The 21,303-nt window shown below is 42.0% G+C and overlaps 1 protein-coding gene and 1 pseudogene across 1 annotated transcript; both read right to left on the bottom strand.

Moving 5' to 3' along the window:
• Nucleotides 1–1,097: 1,097 nt before the first annotated feature.
• On the bottom strand, nucleotides 1,098–1,736 carry LOC6593489 (annotated as a pseudogene).
• A 4,761-nt stretch (nucleotides 1,737–6,497) lies between these two features.
• On the bottom strand, nucleotides 6,498–10,685 carry LOC6593367. The gene is made up of 4 exons (XM_002018552.2): nucleotides 10,666–10,685; nucleotides 8,216–8,623; nucleotides 7,171–7,503; nucleotides 6,498–6,939 (listed from the first exon to the last, which is right to left on the bottom strand). Exons 1-3 carry the CDS (start codon nucleotides 10,673–10,675, stop codon nucleotides 7,403–7,405), a joined length of 519 nt encoding a protein of 172 aa, XP_002018588.2. The 5' UTR covers nucleotides 10,676–10,685; the 3' UTR covers nucleotides 6,498–6,939; nucleotides 7,171–7,402.
• Between the last annotated feature and the right edge of the window lie 10,618 nt (nucleotides 10,686–21,303).

The raw sequence follows: 21,303 nt of genomic DNA, 5'->3' as shown, positions 1-21,303 counted from the left end.
GATTGTGAAAACGTTGCTGACGGCCAGATTCTCCTCCAGGGGTTTGGCTATTTCCGACTCGACTTCCAGCAAACCAAACCGATTGGCCAGGCCGAGAACTTGGATGATGGCATTCCTGGTCCAGTGTGGATATGGGCAGAGTGCCCGAGTAAAGGTAGCCCAGGACTATTTTGAATGCCTCCAGCGAATCCACTCCGATCTGTCCCTCGCACTCGGCCGTGTCACCGCAGAGTAGGTCGCGGAAGTAATTACTGCGCTTTCCTAGAATAATGCGGTGCGCCGGCAGGCGCTGATCCTCCACAATGAAAGACACGTCCGAGAAGTGCTCGTCCATGCACAGGCTGTTCAGGTCAGCCCAGACTTGTTCGCCAAACTCGTGCACCGGCTCGTGCTCGGCGCTGTGGCGTCTCTTAGCGGCGCCGGAAGACGTTGAGGATCCGTGGCTTGCCTGGCTGTTCATTTTCGTTCCTGGATTTATCTGTGGTGTTTATTTATATAGTTTTTGTATTCCGTACATTCTGTTAACTTACTTTTTTTCGTTTTCTTTAGCAAATCGTTAGCTTTAAGCACAATTTCTCGTGGCACTCTTCAATGGAAAGTTGGCTGTGACAAAATCTATCGATAGTTCGTATCGATACATTGAATAAAAGGCGATTTTATGTGCATGCCTATTTATTCTGTTTTAATCACTTATTATTCCGAGTATACATTCCGTAATATTTTTTGCTGTTGCATTTATACTCTTTCGGATATTAACAACATTTATGTAATATTTAATATTCTCCATCCAAAACCCCATCCCTATCGATTGCAGTGAGCGATGGGTCCAAGCGCGGTTTATTTAAAATTGTGACAAGTGGGAACTGAAATGCATTACGGCTGTATATCATTGGACTTTGCGAACCGAATAGTTGCAAAAACACAGATAGCCTTGTGGGGAAAAGCATGCATTGAGAGTTGGTAGCAGACATTATCGACTGTTGCAATTTTCAGAGCCAAGTTTGCTTGTTGGCTGTGTTGGAAAACATCATTTTGTTTAGAGATGGTTACGAACACTACTTTAGCATTTTGTCCATCATGCTATCTCTCTTCGCAGTAAATTTAGCAAAGTCTAATTTATTACAGCTATTAGCAATTAACATAACATTTATTCATGTGAAGCCATTGATACGAGAGTGTCGCAGTGTTGTGTGTGATTGAGGTTTTGCCCGTTCAGGCTTGGGTACAAATATTTGGAATGTCGCATGAATAAAGTTTAGGGGCAGTTCCCCTTCTCACGCTTCTTTGCCACTCAAGCCGAAGCGTTCTTCTCGTTGAGGTTGAACATCTCGCGCAGCTCAGCGGTAGTCTTGCCTTTGATACTGTTGGCCACAGCCTTGCAGGTCACATCCACCAGACCCTCGATTTTCAGAAAATATGCTGCCATAATCAGCTTGAAGAGTGTATCCTGGTCGACGTTGACGAAGTTCGCATCCCATTCCTGCAGCTCCGAGCTCTTCTCCGCAGCCTCTGTGTCTTGCGGATCGTCCTGATGGTATTTTATCCAGTCCAGCACCATGCGCAAAATGGCGCCGGTAATGTTCGAGAGCACAACGGGCTTGCCATCGTCCACTAACCAGCTGCTCTGGAGCATAGTGCGTAGGACTTTTGAAAAATTGACTACCTTCACGTCAACAACGAAGACTTCGCCATCAGAGGACTCCAGCGCAATTCCCTGCATCTTGATTTTTCAATTTTCAGAAGAATTTAGGCACAATACGAAAATTGAATGTGAATTATGCTGGACTCTATTTGACAACTGAATAATTTCTTTGCCTTTCTATTCTGACAGCCCTATGACATTCGACTGTAAAGGAACAATTTGGCTAGACTGGACAACCAAGCAACAACTGACTTTTATGCTTGGTCCAAAAATGTTAAGGAAACGTGCTCTTCGTAAAAACCCGAAAATGTCGGAGTTTGGCAGTCTCGCAGAAGCCATCGAAAGCTAGACAGAACTGCGTATAGCTCGATCGTAAGGAGTGCCTCCTCCGCCATTTTCGGAGCCCACGGCCAGAGTACTTAACCTATAATAGGAGTGGGGTTACGATGGCACGTCGATCGAGAGCATTCCGTTCGATGGCGGTGTCGCACTGTCTATACCCAATGGACCGATGGAGAATCTATTTGGCATCAAGTGCTCAGATAATTTTCTGAACCGCCATTGACTGCGATCATACGTTCTGTAGCGTTGGAGAGGTGGTGACTCAGCTGATGAGTCTGGGTGAGCAGGTGTCCTCTATTCGAGGCATTCTTTCCGGCATACGTTGGAGTGCTTGCAGCCCATGGACCAAGGAACCAATTGGTATAGATAATGGGCGACTGTCGCCTTCATAAATTCACTGGTGCTGCCAGTATTGGTCCAATCTTCACTGTCTTGAAGAGCATGCAAATGGAGAAGGAGGCCACGCGGGCTATGATGAGTACCCTGTGGGTGTCCGCTGAGGCCCACACATTCAAGGAAGTGACAACTGTATTGGAAGTTTTGGCGTTTTCCGACTGGACCTAAAATAAATCCGAACTCGTAGGGCTGACCAAGGAATATGGTTTCACTATACCAACTAGGGTCCTTCGAAAATCGTTGCTCCACCCCCAGGTGGTGAGACATGGAAGATAGCAGCTGTGCCGTTCTTGGCCATCTTGGCACTGATTAAAATCATTAAAAACTCGAATACCAGGTTTGATGCCTAAATGTGCTGAACATATAAAAATTAATAGTTTCTTGTCATATATAGAGGCATTGATTACGACGTTATGCCCAGTGTATGCCCAGATCTTCCTTTGCTGGCCGTTCTTTTTGTACTCGTGTTAGTGAGAGAGTGCCCGTGTGAGAGGACAGAGCTGGACAATAAGGGAGCTGGTGTCAAAAGTTGTCCGCGATGTGGTTGAGTGCAAATGTGTGAACCATATGTATCTTCCCTTGAATTCTGTTGTCTACACATTTGGCAAGGGAAAAGAGAGGCTACAGGCTTCCGGCTTGACCGTTTGACCTTGAATCAAGGAATACGTTGTTTATAATTAAGCAATAATATCCTTTAAAATTCCTGTCAATTTCTATTCATTCTCAGCTTCAACGTCTAACTTATGACCCAACAATTAGTTACATATTTTTCCAATCGATCTCAGACTCGAACTCGAACAAATGCTTTCAAATAATTCTCACTACTCAATTAATTGCTAAACTATTTCTCATTCACTGAAAAGTTCTACAACTTTTGCACTGGGTTTTCTTTTTTTCATTCGGTTTTTCTGATATTTTAATCCCTTCTTCGTTTTCGTTTCCTTTTCTCCTACTGTTCGCCCAACTGTGAATGATTTCACTTAACGCTCTCCGGATAGAAAGAACAACAATGTTATCATTTAATACTTATTTTTTCCTGTCATTTAATTTCTTTTGCACTTCTTTCTGGTTTTCTTTCGCCTTTGATGCTGCTGCGGATAGAAAGGAGACTGCCACTGCGACAGCGGGATACTGTTGTTTCCTCTCAGAATCCGACCCGGTTTTATGGTTCTTTGTTTTCGCGCCAAATGCTTGGAACGCGCTGCCAAATAGAAAATCATCATAATTTCCCTTTATTACCAGAGTTTTTACCCATTTGCCAGAGTAGTTGTTGTATGCTTTTTATGGACAAACTTCCACTGAACTGATGCCTTTGTTGTTGCTGTTCTGGTTGTTGCTTTAATTGCCATTGTCGTGGCTCTCCCTTCTTATAGCCGTTGTCATTGTTTGTCACAGTCTGTTCCACTCAGACCCCAACACCCCCCGAGCCGATCCGACACACCCCCCCCCCCCCCCCCCCCCCCCCCCCCCCCCCCCCCCCCCCCCCCCCCCCCAACCCCCCACTCGATCCACTCATCTCATCGGGATCCAGGGCGTAGGGAGGAGGGCTCTGGGTGGCAAAAAAAAAAAAAAATAACTTTGTCGGAAACTCCTTTGATTTGTTTTCTGCACAACAGTAAAAACTTTGCGGACCCAAAGTTCTTTTTTTCGGTAGACTCCCCTCCCCACCCTCCCAGACAGGAGAGTGGTGTGTGTTCGATGCTGCTGAACTTTTCAAGACAAAACATTTTTGAGTTATTAATGAAAAGTTGTTGTTGTTGTCTATCCGGGCTGTACGAGTACGAGGACATACAGGTGCAGGGCGGAGGTGAGATGGGGGCCAGGACGGAGCTTCAGTTTATATAGCAAATACAAGTGCTAACTAAATGTTATGCTTTCATTATGCTCAGTAGCTTTCACAAAAGTTTCCAGGAGAAGTTCTTCGGGCAAGTATTCTCCTCTCCCTCTTGCACTGTGCCCTCTCTGCCCCACACCATCCCCCTGGATATTGGCTTAACTAATTTTTTCCCCTGGTCTGTTCTGTTCTGTTAAGTTATATTCTATTGTCTATGGGGTACTATTATTCCGAAGAGCTGTTTGCATGGCAGAGAATGCAGCAGAATGGACTTTTGTATAGTGTTAATCAAACGATCTATTCGATTGTTAATCACCAAACTGTTCTATAGACCTAACAGTTAGAGTATCTATATAGGATATATCACTTTCTCTCTTGTTTGAGTTGAATTTCCTTGAGGTGTACACACAGACACGCATTTGTGTGTTTGCCTAAAGTGCACTTTTTAACTAACTTGTCTAACGCAACTAATGAAAAGATTTGTTATTAGTTTTGGTCCAAAGCAGCACTCGAAGCGGGCGCAAAAAGTGGCAGCAGCAGTAGCAGCAGGTAACTTTGCCCAGGGAATTATACATAAACATTGCACCAAAACCAAAACCAAAGCAAACCAAACCAAACACATGGCAGGGGAAAAAAAATACGCAACTTGAAAAAGTAAATAAATATTTGAACAACTTCTTATGGCCAACTATTTGTTTGGCAGGCGAAAAGAACAAGTTTCTGGAGGAGAACCCAAGGTAAGTTCCTAGGGAGGGGGAGGGGGTATGTGTGCAACTTTCGAAGCTATTATGTGAAAGTTTTATTTTTCATTGTCCACGGCCCTGGGTCTGGTCTGTCCAATCGACAAGTTTTTCCTCTTGGCTTGGCATAGGTTAGGGCTAAAGGAAGGAATTGGATTGGCAAATTGTTCAGCACATCATTTCAGAGGCAATTTAACAAACTAAATTCCAGGGAATTCTTTGTTCTTTAAGAAGAATGTTTATCTCTTCAAGTTGGTGATTACTCCATCGCTTTATTGCTCTCAATACCATTTACTGGAGATCGATTCCAAGCTGGCCAAACCTGTTTCCATGCCTCGATGAATGAATGAATTTGGGCATATGCCACACTTCTGGGGGTTTGCTTTAAACTAAATTGTTTCAGATGTCCAAACGATTTGCTTAATATATTAATAAAAGCCCATTCAAAGTCTTGTTCGAGCAGTCTTTAGTGAGACTAAATATGGCCATAACCAAAGGCAGACTCTGGCCATTGTTCGGCCCACAATTGGCATATTAAATTACCGATTTTGTAGAGATTTGATTTTCGATTTAACATAACATCCACTGGCCACTAGCTGCTATTTTTAGCCTTTGGTTATCTGAACAGATAATTAAGTCGGCTCTGAGCCGCTGCTGTCTCTTAGCTGATTGATTGACTTTATCGGGCCGCTTGCGAGGAGGGGCCTTATCAACACTCTGCTGGAGTCAATCTTTTTGGCCTGGCCCCGTCCGGGCCGGGCCGGGCCTATCTAGATGCAGCCACAAAATGCATAAAAGACGTATCTCAGACTACACAAAAAATCACAGGCACAGGCACAGGCACAGAACCACAAGGAGGCCACGCAGGCAAGAGTCTCCTCCGAGTCTCCGATCCAAACGGGTTTTTGAACGGCAATCGTGTAGGCCGTGGAGTGCCATCTTTATGGACAGGTTGAGACAACTTCCTGTGTCTTGGTGTCCCTTCCCCTCTCCTACCCACTGATTGGACTGGCGGGGTTGAGCTAGTTGATCGACAGACAGTTCAACACGAAAACGAAACCCAAAAGGATGACACACACAATTTTATGGTATTTTATAATAATTAGTTCTCTTTTATTGGCAGATAAAAATGTTGCCTAAAACAAAGTTAACAAAAGTGTAGAGTGTTTTTGTTTTAAGACTGATTTAATCATGTCTTGTCTCAAGAATATTTTTATTTTACTTTACAGAATGCCATGCCAGGGTATAAACAAGTAAAAATATGCTTATCAATATTGTTTTTATCAATGTTTTACACGTTAGAGTTTAGGCCTACAATGCCATAAATCGACATATAATATTTGCAATAAATTACGCTTTTAATTATGTTTTATCACGTTTGAATGGTGGCTTTATTCGTATAAATAATTAGTAGATTATATTTATGAATAACAAAATTGGAGATAGTTATACCCGGTACTCAAAATGAGTATAGATAGGGGTATATTAGATTAGATGTGTGTATCGTCCAGAAGGAAGCGTTTCCGATCCCATAAAGTATATACATATATATCTCCCTGATCAGCATCAAAAGCCACGTCGATATAGCCATGTCTGACTGTCCGTCTGGCGGTCCCGATCAGCGCCTAAATCTCAGGGACCATAAGAGCTCTAGAAACTAAATGTTGTATCCAGTATCCAGCTTATAATTATAGGGAATAACCGTATATATCAGATTGATGAACCTGGATGAGATCTGATCAAACGTTTCCCCTCGTTTTTAATTTAATGCACTTATTATAGTGGAACATTATGGAATTCATTTCTTTGAGCCGCAATCAAGCACACAACTCCCGCCAGCAGTCGTAAATGTATCTGAAGGGTTGTCACTTCTTCAAAGAAATACAATCCCAATCCCGGACATCTGCATCTCTCCAGCTGTTTGCGACCACCCGCTGTCCGTTGTATCTGATGTCTGACAAACTGTCGTACAAGTTCTGTGGCGTCTGCGAAATACCCAATAAAATAAAACAAATATAATTCGAATGTCCAGCGCACACTATACATACTATGTATGTTTGTATGTATGTATGTATGTAAAATATGATTAATAGCGAGAGTTTACAAGCAAAGATATGGCTATGAATGTGTGAAAATGAATTATTTATGATATTACATACAAATCAAAGCCACGCGAAAGGCATTTCAAAATTACAATTATTGCATTTAATACATACCTTTTTTTTTGTGGCGTTCATTACCCGCTCATCAATTTGTAATTGGATCCGTAATATGTATTCCAATCAATAATAAAAGGGAAAAACTCTACTGTACTGAAAAAATTCTCTTGTTTGCTGAAAAACTCATTGTTAAATGCTGTAAAAAGAATTTATATTTATAGCTGAAATGATTTGTGTGAATTATTGAAGCTGGAAAATGCTGAAAAAAGAATGCTGGAAAATCGATGGATTAATTATGATTTGCTGCTGCCGCTGCTTCTGCTGCTCCCACGTTGAAGTCCAGATCCAGAAACCAAAACCAAACCAAACTACAACAAATGCCCGGAACGCCTGCGAAAAGAGTTTGGAGTAGAAGAAAAGTCTGGCTAAAAGAGCCAGGATTAAACAAGGAAGTGGGCTGGGGCTAGGGCTGGGGCTGGGATTGGGGGAATTGGGAGTTGGTTTCGACTCGTCGCCACTTGGGGATTGGTGGCAAAAAAAGAAGAGGTAAACTCTCAAAAAAATATATATATAGATGGAGGGAAAAGGAGCTGTGAACACGCACACTTAAGTCCACACAAAAGTACGGAAAAGTAGGAAAATACTCAGCAAAAGAGCCAAAGAGCGCGCCATGGCCACAGCTCCATGCGCCATGCTCCATGCTCCATGCTCCGTGCTCCGTGGCCAGGTGAAAATGGATTCTGAAAATTGGGTTAATTGATGCTTAGTGTTTTGCTTCTGTGTGAATGGAGGAGGAGGTGGTCGGGCCAAGGGTCGTGGGCGTGGGCGTGGTTATTTAGCGCCAAGTAGCTAATAGTTTTTGCCGCCCGGCGAACCCTTTCCCTGCTTTTGCTCTTGCTTTTGCCAAGCGGAAACGGAAACGGGTAATGCACACACACAATACACAAATGCCAAAATGGCGGCGTCGTCGTCAAGGGGGGCTGGGAATGGGAATGGGAATGGTAATGGGACTGTGGCTAGGGGTTAGGGGTTAGGGGTTAAGCTATACGCCATACACTACATTGCAATTAGCATTATATATCCAATGTCGAATTATACACACCGGGACTGCCCAATTCCGTGAGATTGGCACTCAGTGTGCCACCCGCTGGTCCGCCATTGAGGCTGTTGCTCCCTGCCGCACCTCCGGGAGCACCAGCACCAGCGCTGACTCCTCCGCCAGCGACAGTACCGCCAGCAATAGCACCAGCACCACCGCTGGCCGCTGGATCCACCGCCTGGCAGTGGAGCAGCGGCACCAGCAACAGTTGGAGGAACAGCAACCCCATCCGCATCGATGCCACTCTAAGCGTCGTCGTTCGCCTCATTTTACAATTTGGTATCTTGGCTATGTGTCTGTTGTACGAGTATTCCAGCACCGGCATCAACATGGTCCATCGGTTGTTGCTGGGCGGCGGCTCCTTGGCTCCTCCTCTCCTCTCCGATGGCTCCGCTAATTGTGGACGATGCTCTGCAAGAGTCACGGGTAGGTGGGGGTTAGGGGTAAAATTCGTTAATGAACTGACTTTTGGTCTAAAATGTAATTGTAAATGTAATTTTAGCTTTTGCTTTGGCATTGGCATGGCGTCGGTTTCGTTTTCGTTTTCGGTGAAAAGTATCTGACAGACAGCAAATTAGATTTAGTTAAAGTTCCTGTTGCACTGCACACACATTTTCAGGCATTTCTCTCACAGATCCAAACGTATTTGCTGGATGAAAAAGTATCTTATGGATATAAATCCGTTCACACAATGTTTATTTCACAGCAAAAAGTTTTTTTTCAAATTGTTTTTTAGTTTATCTCACCGATACTAAAGTATCCAACAGTTAAATATTTATTTCATAGATAAAAATATATCTGACAATATGGATTATTTTTTATTAAATTTGGTTCACTGTTTAATTACAATTTTCCCAAAGATACAAATGTATCCAACAGCTAATAATTTATTTTATAGATACAAATGTATCTCACTGTATGGACTTTATAGAAGCGTAGCTTTTTGTTCACTGTTTTATTGAATTAAAGATAGACATGTATCTACTAGTTAAATATTTATTTTATAGATACAAAGGTATCTCACAATATGGATTTTATAGAAGCCTAGGCTTTTATTAAATTTATTCACTATTTTATTCCACAGGTATCTTCCACTAGAATATTTATTTTAAAGATACAAATGTATCTGACAATATGGATTTTATTAAATTTTGTTTACTGTTTTATTGCATTTTTCACAATGATACAAATGTATCTGCTAGTTAAATATTTATTTTATAGATACAGATGTATCTCACAATATGAATTTTATTGTTTTATTGCATTTTTCCTAAATGTATCTAAATGAGAAAAATATATTTCATAGATACCAATGTATTTAACATTTAAATGTATCTCACTTGTTGTTTATGTTAGAATCTCACAAGCACAAAAGTATCTTGTAAGCACACGAATGTATCTCACATCTGCAAATATGCATCTGCCCGCAACAGTTGCAATTAATGTTCTCTGTTTATTTTTTAGTTTTTTTTGTAGTTTATGGCTGCTTGCACAGTGTTTGCTGTGGCAAATGTATCTTGCAGATACCAGAATGTATCTCAATGCATACTCCTCGGGGATGGGCTGCAATTAAAGTTCTTTGCCAGCAGTCTCCACCGTTTACACGACATCTGCTCGGCGCAGATACTCGGTACATACGGATACAACCATACAAGACAGAATGTATCTCGTCCGTGCATCAAATTACACATTTGGCATATAAATTGCTCAATTTCATGTATGTATTTTGTGCCTTGTGTCAAATTGTCATTACACCGCTCACGATACGCGGCACAGACCGACAGGCACACCCCTCGGTTTGCGCTAATGTATCTTGCAGATACAATTGCTGAAATTGCACTTTTAGCACTTGGCCACGAAATGGGGAACGATGCGAGGCGTTCTCCCGTATCTTCCTTGAAGTAATTTCTGTTTTTGTTATGCCCGCTTTTCCGCTTCGAATGCGCAGAGATACTCCCGGGGTATCTGCTCCTCTCAAAATGTATCTGTTGGTGTGTGTGTGTGCGTTCTTTTTATGGTTTTTAGTGCCTTTTCATGGGCTTTAAATTATCGATTTGTTTATAACATTTTGCACACGCCAACACTCCCACAAGTAACACCTTGTCGTCGCCTGTTTCTGTATCTTTCTCTCTCTCAGCGTGTATCTTTTGCTTGCTATTTATGCATTGCACTTGTGCCACAACTGTCTCTGGGCTAAGGGCTTTTCCCTTACGCTTTTCCTTGTGTGTTACTTTTTTTTTTGTTACATTTATAAATGGTTTAGAGCACATGTGGCACACGCACAGCTGCGGCTACAATTTGTAACTGTAGAGCATTTATAAACGACGGAGACGGAGACCGAAACCGAGACTCGTTCCTCTGGTTCCTGGCTCCTGCCTGTGCAGGTCCCTGGGTGCGATGGTCCTTCAAATGTTTACACACGCTCAAGAACTTTTTGTTGGTCGTCAACAAACCATCAAGCATTTCGCCTTTTGCTTATCAGCCAGCCATCCAGCGCGAGATACACTCGTCGTAGCCGGCGTTTCCTTTCGATACGGGTTACGGGTTACGGGATACGGTATACGGTCTGTGGTCCGTGGTCTGTGGTCTGGCCCCGACTTGAGCTCCAGCTCCAGCTCCAGCTCGAGCTCCGGTTCGTATTTGATTTACCCTCTCGGAAAACGTGCTCGCATGCGGTCTGGTTGAATTTTCCTCGCTCGCTTTTGTTGTTTCAGTCAATTGCCGCATTTTAAAAACGCATAAAATTGCTTTATGTTTGCCTTTCCATTTTCCCCCTGGCAGCTGAGTATCTGAGCAGAGTATCTTTAGCTCTTGTTCCTTTTTTGGGCTTATCCCCGGGCGTAAATTTATGCAAGGCGCCTTAGTTCGGGGCGCACATGACAGACGCGTTGGCGTGTTCCTTTAGGTTTCCTCTTCAGCCTCGAGGAAAACTGCATACAGCTGCATGCAGCTCTACGGCTCTACGGCTCTTCGGGTATCTCTGTGTGTTCTGGTATCTGGTATCTGTCCCTCTGGGCATTCCGTCTCCAGGGTAAGTATCTGTAAGTGGTGCATAAGTGGCACACACAGATAGAGGGAGAGGGAGAGAGAGAGGTAGAGAAAGAAATGTTATTGATGATTTATTTGCATTTGGCATTGATATATGCTAATGTTTTCCCCGTGACTGCCTTTGTCTCTCTCATGAAACAAAAACAAAACCAAACCGAACCGAATGGAACCGAAAAAAAAAAAAAAATGGTTACTCACGGTTCCCCCTGGATGCACAGATGCATGCACCATGGATTATGTTATCTCTTGCCCGAAATGCCTGTCTGTTGGCTTTTCAATTTTTCATGTCCGTCCACGGCAGAAGACAGGAAATTATTATGGTTTTGTTGTTGTTGTTGTTCCTTTCTTAAAGTCATTTTTATTTGCATTTCGTGATTTCGAAGAGACAGACAGACAGATAAACCCGAAGAGACCTCCTCGACAGAGCACAGCAAATGGAACTCTGTGTCAACTCAAATATTTGATTTAATTCCCTGACATAATAATTAATCACTCTGCACCTTTTACGGCGGAGCCATGTCTAACCCCAAGGCGGACTACTGGACTCTCAGACTCTTTTCTCGCTTATTTGTTTATAATTAAATATTATTTGGCAGTCGGTCCCCCGACTCTCGTTTCCACAAATGAGACGCGAGTGGCATTTATCAGTCATTCACTTAAGATTCGTTCTGTTTTCCGTTTCTTTTGTTTAATGAGTTACAAATTTGGTTTTTCAGTTGTTTAATGCCTGACAGCATTATAGATTAGTGGCCGAAAGTTTTTCTAGCTCCCTGCCCAGCTCTCTTTTTCGTCTTTTTCCATCATTTACATGATCTGGGAACTGTTTTGCCCGGCGGCTGTTTCTGTCGTCTGTCTGTCGCCGCCGTCCCTCCGTGCCTCCGTGTCGTATCTGGCTACTTGGTGGGTCTCCGGTCTCGGGGTCTGCCTCACTAATGTGCTCGCTTGATGTGTATTTTTCTGGGCTAATAGTCTCTGAGCTGGCGGCGTCATTGGGCAGCATCGGTCGTTGGGTATTTGTGTTAATTGTATGCTCGTTATGAATGTTCGTTGGCATTTTAAATTATTGCACAGATTATACTTAGAAAGGCGCTCCACTCCACTCTCTTCACTCCCAAAAAAAACAGACACAAATATCTCATCTTAATTTATTGATTGTTGTTTTTTGTGGCAACTATTTTCTCAGGTGTTGCGGCAGAAACTTGGGGGATTTATTGGTTTTTTTTACGAGGAGTTTGGAAGAGATTTTATTGGGAAATCTGCAGCGACTATTTGAAGTAGATTCCAATTTTAATCTTTTTCTAAATTATATTTCCTGTAGAACCCAATTTCAATCTTAAAATCGAAAAGTTAAGATTCCACCTTCATTCACTTGTCATTCAACTGCCGTTCTGACAGTTACAATCATCTTAATAGACACCGAAACGGATACAGATAGATACAGCTGCCATATTTGGTTAATTTACCCAAAGAAAATCTCCCGAAAGTTCTCCACTTTGGCTCAACTCTTCTTTCGCTCCCTCTCCCTGATTAGCATATTGGGTAGAAGAAGTTCTGGCACTTCTATTCGCATTCGCAGTCCTACTAAGAGATTGCCTCATTCTACATATATTAAAAATTCATACACTCGACTGGCGGGGCAGGGCGGGCAGGCAGGGGCCTTGAGATACATTTGAAATTCAAGTGCCACGGCACACGCGCATCGCTAAAAGTGTCAAATTGGCAAAAGTGGACTCCGGGAACACCGGGAATGGTGTGGCAGGGGCAGGCCAAAGCGAGAAACAAACAGAAACAGAGAGAAATGGAATATTCTAAAACAAACTTTGGAGGCCTACTGGAGGCACAAGTGCTGCGTGGAGGAGTGTGTGCGTGTGTGTGTGTGTGTGGAGTCTATAAGAAATTGATATCATTTATCAAACTGACACATACAGTGAGAAGAGCGTGGGGCAGGCAGGCAGGCAGGCAGACAGCAGTGCCACCAGAAGCTGGAGCTGGAGCTGTCGCTGAAGCGAATCTTTTCTTTAGGAAACTTTTGCAAATGAGGCAGCAGTCAGCAAACGGCACATAAATAAACAGCAGCAGAGAGGTCTCTGGTCTGGGGAGGCGTGGCATACGCCTAATTGAATTCAGCTTTCAAGAGTAAGCGAGAAAGGCATTAATAATCAGGAGTGGAGATCGTCGTTGTTCTGCCACAAAATTAGTTCATTAAAGAAGTTCAGACTCGATTTGCATATCGCCCCAAAACCCCGCACCCCCGCACCCCCATCATCAAATATAAAGAAAAGTATGACCGAAAAAACCTCAAAAATACAAAAAAAAAAAAAAAACAAGAAAAAGAAATGAAAGAAATGTAAATTAAAGTAAACAATCCAAAGAGCTATTCAAATTGTTTTTTCCACCCTCCAAAAAAAAAAAAAAAAAACTTCCAATTGCCAAAAACTTCAAAAGTCAGCAACATGCAACATGAATATCAAAATCGACGGGGAAAGAGAGCCATAAAAAAGATATAGGGAGGGGCTCGAGAGCGTATGAAAAAGAGTGTTTGTGTTTGTATTTTCATGGAAAACGAGTGCAGCAGGGGCAGCGGCAGCAAATCAATGCCCCCAACAATAACCCCAGCGGAAGCCCAGCGCCCAGGAACGGCAAAACATTGGGGCAACACTGGCATGAGGAGCTGTGCGTGTCAGGGCCAACATCAGAGAGCACCAGCGACAGACAGAGAGAGAGAAAAGGCACACAAAAAAATACTCGTACTCGTACTCGTACTCGTACAAATAATTCCGGGAAGCCCTTAGCGATCAGCGGCCCCGCGCACTTGTAATAAAAAATATTTTCAATAATAAAGTGTATTAAGTTGTGAAGTGCACAGGCACACCAACGCTCAGACACACAGATACTCCTCGTGCACACACTCGCAAGTGAAAATAAATGAAATGTGAACCATGGAAAAGCTTCGAAAAGCAATAAGTGTGGAAAATATTCGTTGCCTTCGTTCTGCATTTTTTTTTGTACTCTTCGAAGAGGGTATTCAGCGTTTGAAAAGAGGGTTTGCCCTGAAGATACACAAAGTGAGGCATCAATGGGCCTCGTCATGCACACGACATGTATTTTTCGGCCCCACAGGCATCCCACATATTTTGTTTTTGCACTCTCGGGCTTTCCCTTTTGCACTCTTTGCTGATGGTGTGTTTAAACAGGATTCGGTGTACGATCCCGATATAAAAGTTTCAGTGTATTTCCTTCCATCTCATCATTGGCAAAGTTTCAGCCAAATTAAAATACATTCCATACATAAAATAATTAAGATCATATGTATTTTTTTGGAGTAAAATCTCCCTTTTGTCTCCAGGGATATTCCATATCGATATTCGAACAATTAAGTGTATCTCAAGCTTCGTTTTTGGAAACTCAAATTTTCTTTCTTTATTTTTTTATATTATTCACAAAACAAAGAAAAAATATGAGAAATATAAATGAATGTCGAGTGAACTTGCCTCTGCATGAGAGTTGCGTGTAAATATAAATATTTTTTCCATACAAACACAAGAGTGGAGTAGAGAGTCCATTGGAGGAGGATATTGGTTTGGTGGGGAGTGGGAGTGGGGTGGGGAGTGGGGTGGGGCAGATGTAACACACATTCCATGGAGACAACTTTGGTTTGTTGATTCTACGAATACGAGCGCGAGTACCGAACGAATAAACGAATAAACGAAACACCCAACGCATGAATGTGTCAATGGCTCAAAAACGATTTATACAGCATATTAAATTCTGACATCAATGTTTGATTGTCCGTACATGAAAAGTAAAAAAGTAATAAAAAGGAAAAACCGAACAAAAATCGAATCAGAAATACAAAGAAGAAGTGTGGCATGCGGCATGCGGCATGGCGGCCTAGCGGCTTGGCGGCATCTAAAATAGATTTATTTATACGATTTTTAACAGTACTTGGCGCGGCTCTTGAGGCCTCCACTCTTGAAATCGAAACTCATTTAAGTTTTTTTCCCGCGTTTTTTTTTTCAAGTTTGATTGAAGTGTATCTCGGGCGTTGGGTTTTTGTGTTGTATGTAGTTTCACATTTAAAGAGATTACATTGAAATTGAAGTGGTTGCGGGGCACAAAAAGCTGCACTACAATCGGAGTGCGCACCTTTTGATGGGGGTTTCCCCTCCATCGCTCCATCGCTCCCTGCACTCCCTGCACCACTCTGCTGCCTGACCTGCGGCTTATTGTTGAATATACCAAGGCGAATTGGATTTACTTTTACCCTCTTTTGCCGCTTGCTTCCTCAACGCAGAGGTTGATGCATGGCAAAGGGGATTAGAACGGTTCCGAGCAGCCCACACACACACATGCCCCTGCCGCATGCCCCTGCCCCATGCTCTAAAGGGGAATGCCTTGGGGGATTTTCGGCTACGCAGCAAGAAGCCACACTCAAATTTCTGCATGCACTGCAGCAATTTCTTCAATAAATCTTCGCTCTCTTTTTTGGGATAAAAGTGAAGAGATTTTAAGGAAATTGCGAAAGTGGATTTTATTTTGCAGAGACTTGAACTCAAATTTAATTTCCCACGACATCTAACAGCATTTAAGCGATTAGATTAATTTCTGCAAGTATCTGGAAGATTACGAGATCAAAGAGTGGGGAAATATTTATTGGAATGGAGTCCGATAGCCAGCGAGCGAAGAGAGTGCGCAAAGGGTTACCCTCTAATTTTCAATATTTTATTTAAAGTAGGGACTGTAGCTACCATCGTTATACAAGAAGATACGATCTCGAAACTGCAGAAGTTGCGAAGGCACTTTATAGACAGATTTCCCTGATCAACCATAGAAGAGAATTTCCTCAAGGAGAAGAGCCTGGCTGGCCCGGGACAGTAGAGCCGTTCCCGTTCCATTCCAATATCGAATTGCATTGAAACACTGGTAGTATTTCGTTCTATAAAGAAATTTAATACATAAATCATTATCCGTTAAGAGTTCTTTGGATTCGTTCCTACTTTTCCCATCAGTATCCCAGATTATGGATGACGAAGAAGACGAAATCTAACGAAGAGAATGAGAGAGCCTCTCCTGGAGAGAGTGGCTTTGGCACGACGTGAAAGAGATTGGATTCGGCTGCATTCGGCTGCATTCGGTTGGGTTGCCGAGCGATCTATAGCGGAAGAACTCCCGTAATAGCCAATATATATCTATCTTTATTAATACATCTAACACTTCATTGAAATGCCCATCTTTATACGAGTATCTTATCTATTTATCTATCTACCATCTCTGGTATGGTGTGCAAATCTTTCAATCAAGAGATTGTTTTTGTATCTGGGATATGCCATAAAATACCTTTATGTGTATAGATCTACCTACAAATCGTTATATCTATTCTTTGAATCTATTACATGCATCTTCATCTGTCTATGAGTCATTTCCGTAGATCTGCGTATCTATTCCCAATTTATTTTCGAATCCTTTGAATGCTTCACTCTCGGATTTCAAATTACTGATTCCATCAGAGGACGCTGCCTTTCAATAAAATTCTACGACTATGCCCTGTGTTGGGGTGTGCGGGTGCTGCCTTCAAAGTTGGATTCCACGAATACCCCATCAAAGGTAAATCACATAATGAGGCAGAGGTTAATTTGCAATTCCCTGTCCCTCTTTCTCTTGCCCCGAAATACGCCTTGGCGGTGGCACAGTGCATGCAAATGGCACACTCGCTGCACACTCATCCACAAATTATCGCGTTTCGCACAGCCTCGTATCCACCCCCCACAAGCCCCCACAAGCCCCTCCACATGCCCCACACCATATGCTAATTAAAGGGGGCCGGCGAATGGCGCTAACTGGGTCACAAGACACACGACGACCGAGGCGGCACGAGCACGGGAATGACATTGCCGCTGCTGCATCGTTGGGGCGTCTCCTAGCTCTAACGGCATTTGGAGGCAGCCAGCCAGCCAGCAGCAGCCTGCTATGCTATGCCTATGGAGAACTATCAATCTTGTGCGAGAAGCAAACATAATTTATAACCTGCGGGGCTGTGTACCCCCCTCCCCCCTACTCCATTCTCCAAAATAGAGTGTTGCCAAGTTCTCTTTGGGACAAAAGGCAATGTCAGTGGGTGGGTTTGGGTTTTGGGCTTGGGGTTTGGGGCGGCAAATGCGGTTCTTTTAATGAGCCGCCAAAGCGTGAAAAAGCGCAACGATGATGGGTCGTCGGGTCTCTCCCTCGCTCACACACACACACATATGGCCAAAAAGGTGAGGCCCAGGTTGATAATTATGAATGGAGCCAGCAGTAAACTGGCACAAAACAAACTCTCAACCCACACACACACACTCGTGGATATAGAAGATACACCACACCCAGGGCCTCCTGGCCATTGAGCTGTCAGTTGCCGGAAGACAGAGAGAGAGAGAGAGACCGGAGACCTCGCTGATGCGGCAGCTACACCCCAAAATGCAACGCCCCGACAACAGAGCGAGAGGCAGGTAAGCAGCTTAATCGAGAAGCTCCATCTATCTACTAGCTGCATCTCCATCCATGGCCTGGGTCTGCCCCTCTGCTGTGGCTGTGTGCTGCCGTTATCATTAGTTGCATCTTAGAGGCACTCAGCCGCAGCTGAAAAGCTTTCAGGAAAGGCCCCGAACCCAGCCCGAGAGCCAGCCAACAGCCTGAGCCATACCCACAATATGGCCATGCCCATAGCCAGTCAAGTGCATTCATTCGAGCCATGAAAAAGGCAGGAGGCAGGAGGCAGGTACGACTGCCGCTGCTCAGCGTTTTATTAATTTATTGCCTTGACGATAGTGGAACAAATCTATTAAAATGCGCATATTAAGCCAAAAGCAGCTTAAGTAAATTACGCACTCATAGAATGCGACCAAGAAGGAGAATCGGAGGAGAGTCAGAGTCCCAGAATCAAACGTTAAGAGGGCATTAACAAAATACAAAAAAAAAAGGGACTAAGAAGATGCCATGAGGCTAAAACAAAAGCCAAGTCGAGTCCAGACGAGACTCTAAAGATGCTTTAATGAAGGCACTAAAATTTATGAAATAAAAAACAAAACTCCATCCGAAGATAGAGACGGAGCAGGCGAAGGAGATGGAGATGAAGATGGTGCCCAGACGAAGCTTGAATGCTCTCCTGAGATGGAAACCAGATACCAAAAGATACAGCTGGAAAATGGGGTGGAAAATTTAATTTAAAAATAATAAAACTGATTTTTATTGATACTAACTTTTGAGTTAACATCAGTTTAGTTAGTTACAGAGCATTTGATGAACATTTCACTTGAGAAATACCATTTTAATGGAACCAAATGAGGCAATAGATGGTTCTGCCGTTGGCATATGATATTTATCCTATAACCAATAAAACTCTCTCTGATTGGTACTCAAATTTGTGGCTAATTTAGTAATTTAATAGAGTTTTGAATAAGCTTTTGAAATGGTATTTTTACTTTAAGCAATATTGCATTTAAATATTTATCTAAACTTTATTTGATTTGTACTCCTTTTTTTTGTTAATTTTTAATTTTCGTTTAAAATTTATATGGCTTTGGAAACACATAAAACGTAAATATATTTGAAACTGAATTTTTTTAAATATCAAAATGTTGAAGAGAAAATTTATTGTAGAGAAATTTAATTGAATATTTCAAGGTTTTAAATTTTGAAAGATTTTTGCATTTAATTTAATTATTTTTATAAACATTTTCTACATTTAAGGAATTATTTAGCCTCAATAGATTATTATTTTTGAGTACTTTTATTTTTATATATAATTTTATTTCTTGTAAAATTGTACGAAGAATTTATCGATAAATTATAATGCTTTTCTGGAGAAAAAGATGGCAACAGTCTCTAACTGAATGCAAAAGTATTTAAAGCAATAAATTAATTAATTATATATTCAATTCTAATTAAAATTTAAATCCAATTAAACCTTTCAGAGAAGAGTATTCCATCCTCACTATCGACTGATAAAAATCCAAGAATAACCAACAAAAACCAAACAAAGTTTTATCATTAAAAGCATAAATAATTAGTCAACCTTAAAGTTAAAGCGAAAAATGAGAACGAGACTGACACTGAGACTGAGACTGGGACGTCTGAGTCTGAGACTTGAGACTTTGAGACAGATTCCGATTTTGGCTCAGAAAATTGCTTAATTAGTCACGGTTCCCATCGGACGTCGACCCCTCCCCATCACTCCGCTCCGTTCCATTCCGTTCGGTAGTAAAAGGCGTAAATAATGTATAAAATATGGCAAGTATTCTGTTTTTTTTTTTTTTGTATGATAAACGTTTAGTTTTTTGTCGGCGGAGTAAATCTGAGAAATTGTTGGGGACTTTGTTTCGTTTATCGTTTGTTTTCTCGCCTTTGTTCTCGCTCTTTTTGGGTTCTTTATTATTAATTTTTGTGTGTGGCTCGGGGTCGACCTGGGCGGCAGTTTATTTATGGTTTTGCATTTATTAAAATATATATATGTACGCGTAAATGCCACATCTGGATATTTCAGAAGATGTATGTATATGTTGCGTTGCGTAACAGGTTGTTGGTGGTTGGTCGTTGAGTTATTTAATATCAATTAGGGGGCCCCTCGAAAAGTCTCCTCTGTGGGGCCACAGCTGATTTCGAAATAACGACACGACACGCATTTCACTTTATTCTGCCTCGGGTTTCCAATTTCCATTCTTTCACAGCCTAACAAATGGCTGCAATTAGAACAATATGGCAAAATGTGAGCCCGCCACGGCCCATTACCATACATATTTCGAGGGGTTTTCAATTTATTTATGTATGCCCCCAAAAAATGCTACAGCAAATGGTGGCATGGGGTCACCGAGTACTCCCTCCCGTCCGTCGTGTATTGATAAATGATCGGTTCTCGATCGTTAACCAAATGAGAGAGTGTGAGTCTGTTCCAGTTCTACGAGTATCGGAGGGCAGAGTCTCCGCGAGAGTGTCGGAATTGTTTGACATTCGACTGAGTTCATTGTTTGCCTTACTTATACTCGCATACTCGTATATTGGTTATTTAACCAACTGTTTTTGGGACACTCGATGGTAGATTGACATTGATGGATGGCTCGCGGCCAGATACAGAGATACAGATTCGTGTTATCTGAAACTGATTGTAGCAAGTATGAGAGCTGCTCTCCTCTCTGCCTCTCGAGTTGTTTGTCATTTGTCATGTTCGTATCTCAAAGATACTCGCAGTCTCAACAGTTTGTTGGTCAAACAATTAACAGAAATATGTGGCTAGATATTAGGAGATTATATGCTTTAAAGAATTATTTGAAAATATGTATATTCTGCTAAGAATGTTGAACCACTTCCTCCTTCTAGGGTTTAAAAACATTTCAAAGGAACTCCGTTTATGGTTTCTGACTGTAACTTGATAGGACGGATAAATATGGCTTAAAATACACACTAAAACACTCTTAATGAAGTCTTTAACCATTTTCTAATGCACTTCTATATTTCGAATATTTTGATCAGTTAATATCTTTACAAAAATCATCTTATGGATAACCTAAATTGTAGTAAACTCTTGAAAAAACTGGGGTTTACTTCCATATTCTACCTTATATTTGATTTCGATTTAGCGATGGCTTTTGAGCTCTCTGAAAAATATTCTACACAGGAAAACTCGAATTTTCACCGATTAGCATCTCAGCAGAAAGGCCAGTGGAAAATTTGGAGTAGCAGCATACTATAGTTCCCAGTAATCGGTCTCTATACAACGGTAATGGATTTTCGTGGGCTTCCTAGAAATTTTCCACTCAAATGCGCGTTCAAAAGACAAATGTTTAGCCAAATATTGAATATTCCGCTCATCCGAAAGTGCTGATTGAACCAGATCCCAGCCTGTTCCTGCAATCCACTGGCACATTCAATGCTTGCTCATAATATACCGTGGTGGAACAGGTGCCTTGTGATATCACAGGAATATGGACGGTTTATACGTTCGATCTACCTATTTATACTCTCAGATACAAATAACATTATAAACTTGCTGAATTTTGGCATGTATGTAATTA

Source organism: Drosophila persimilis, unplaced genomic scaffold (genome assembly GCF_003286085.1).
Source record: "Drosophila persimilis strain 14011-0111.01,24,50 unplaced genomic scaffold, DperRS2 tig00000124-arrow-pilon, whole genome shotgun sequence".
In the NCBI taxonomy this organism is placed as follows: domain Eukaryota; kingdom Metazoa; phylum Arthropoda; class Insecta; order Diptera; family Drosophilidae; genus Drosophila; species Drosophila persimilis.
Note: the sequence above shows the minus strand (reverse complement) of the source record. Positions and strands in the feature narration are given on the sequence as shown.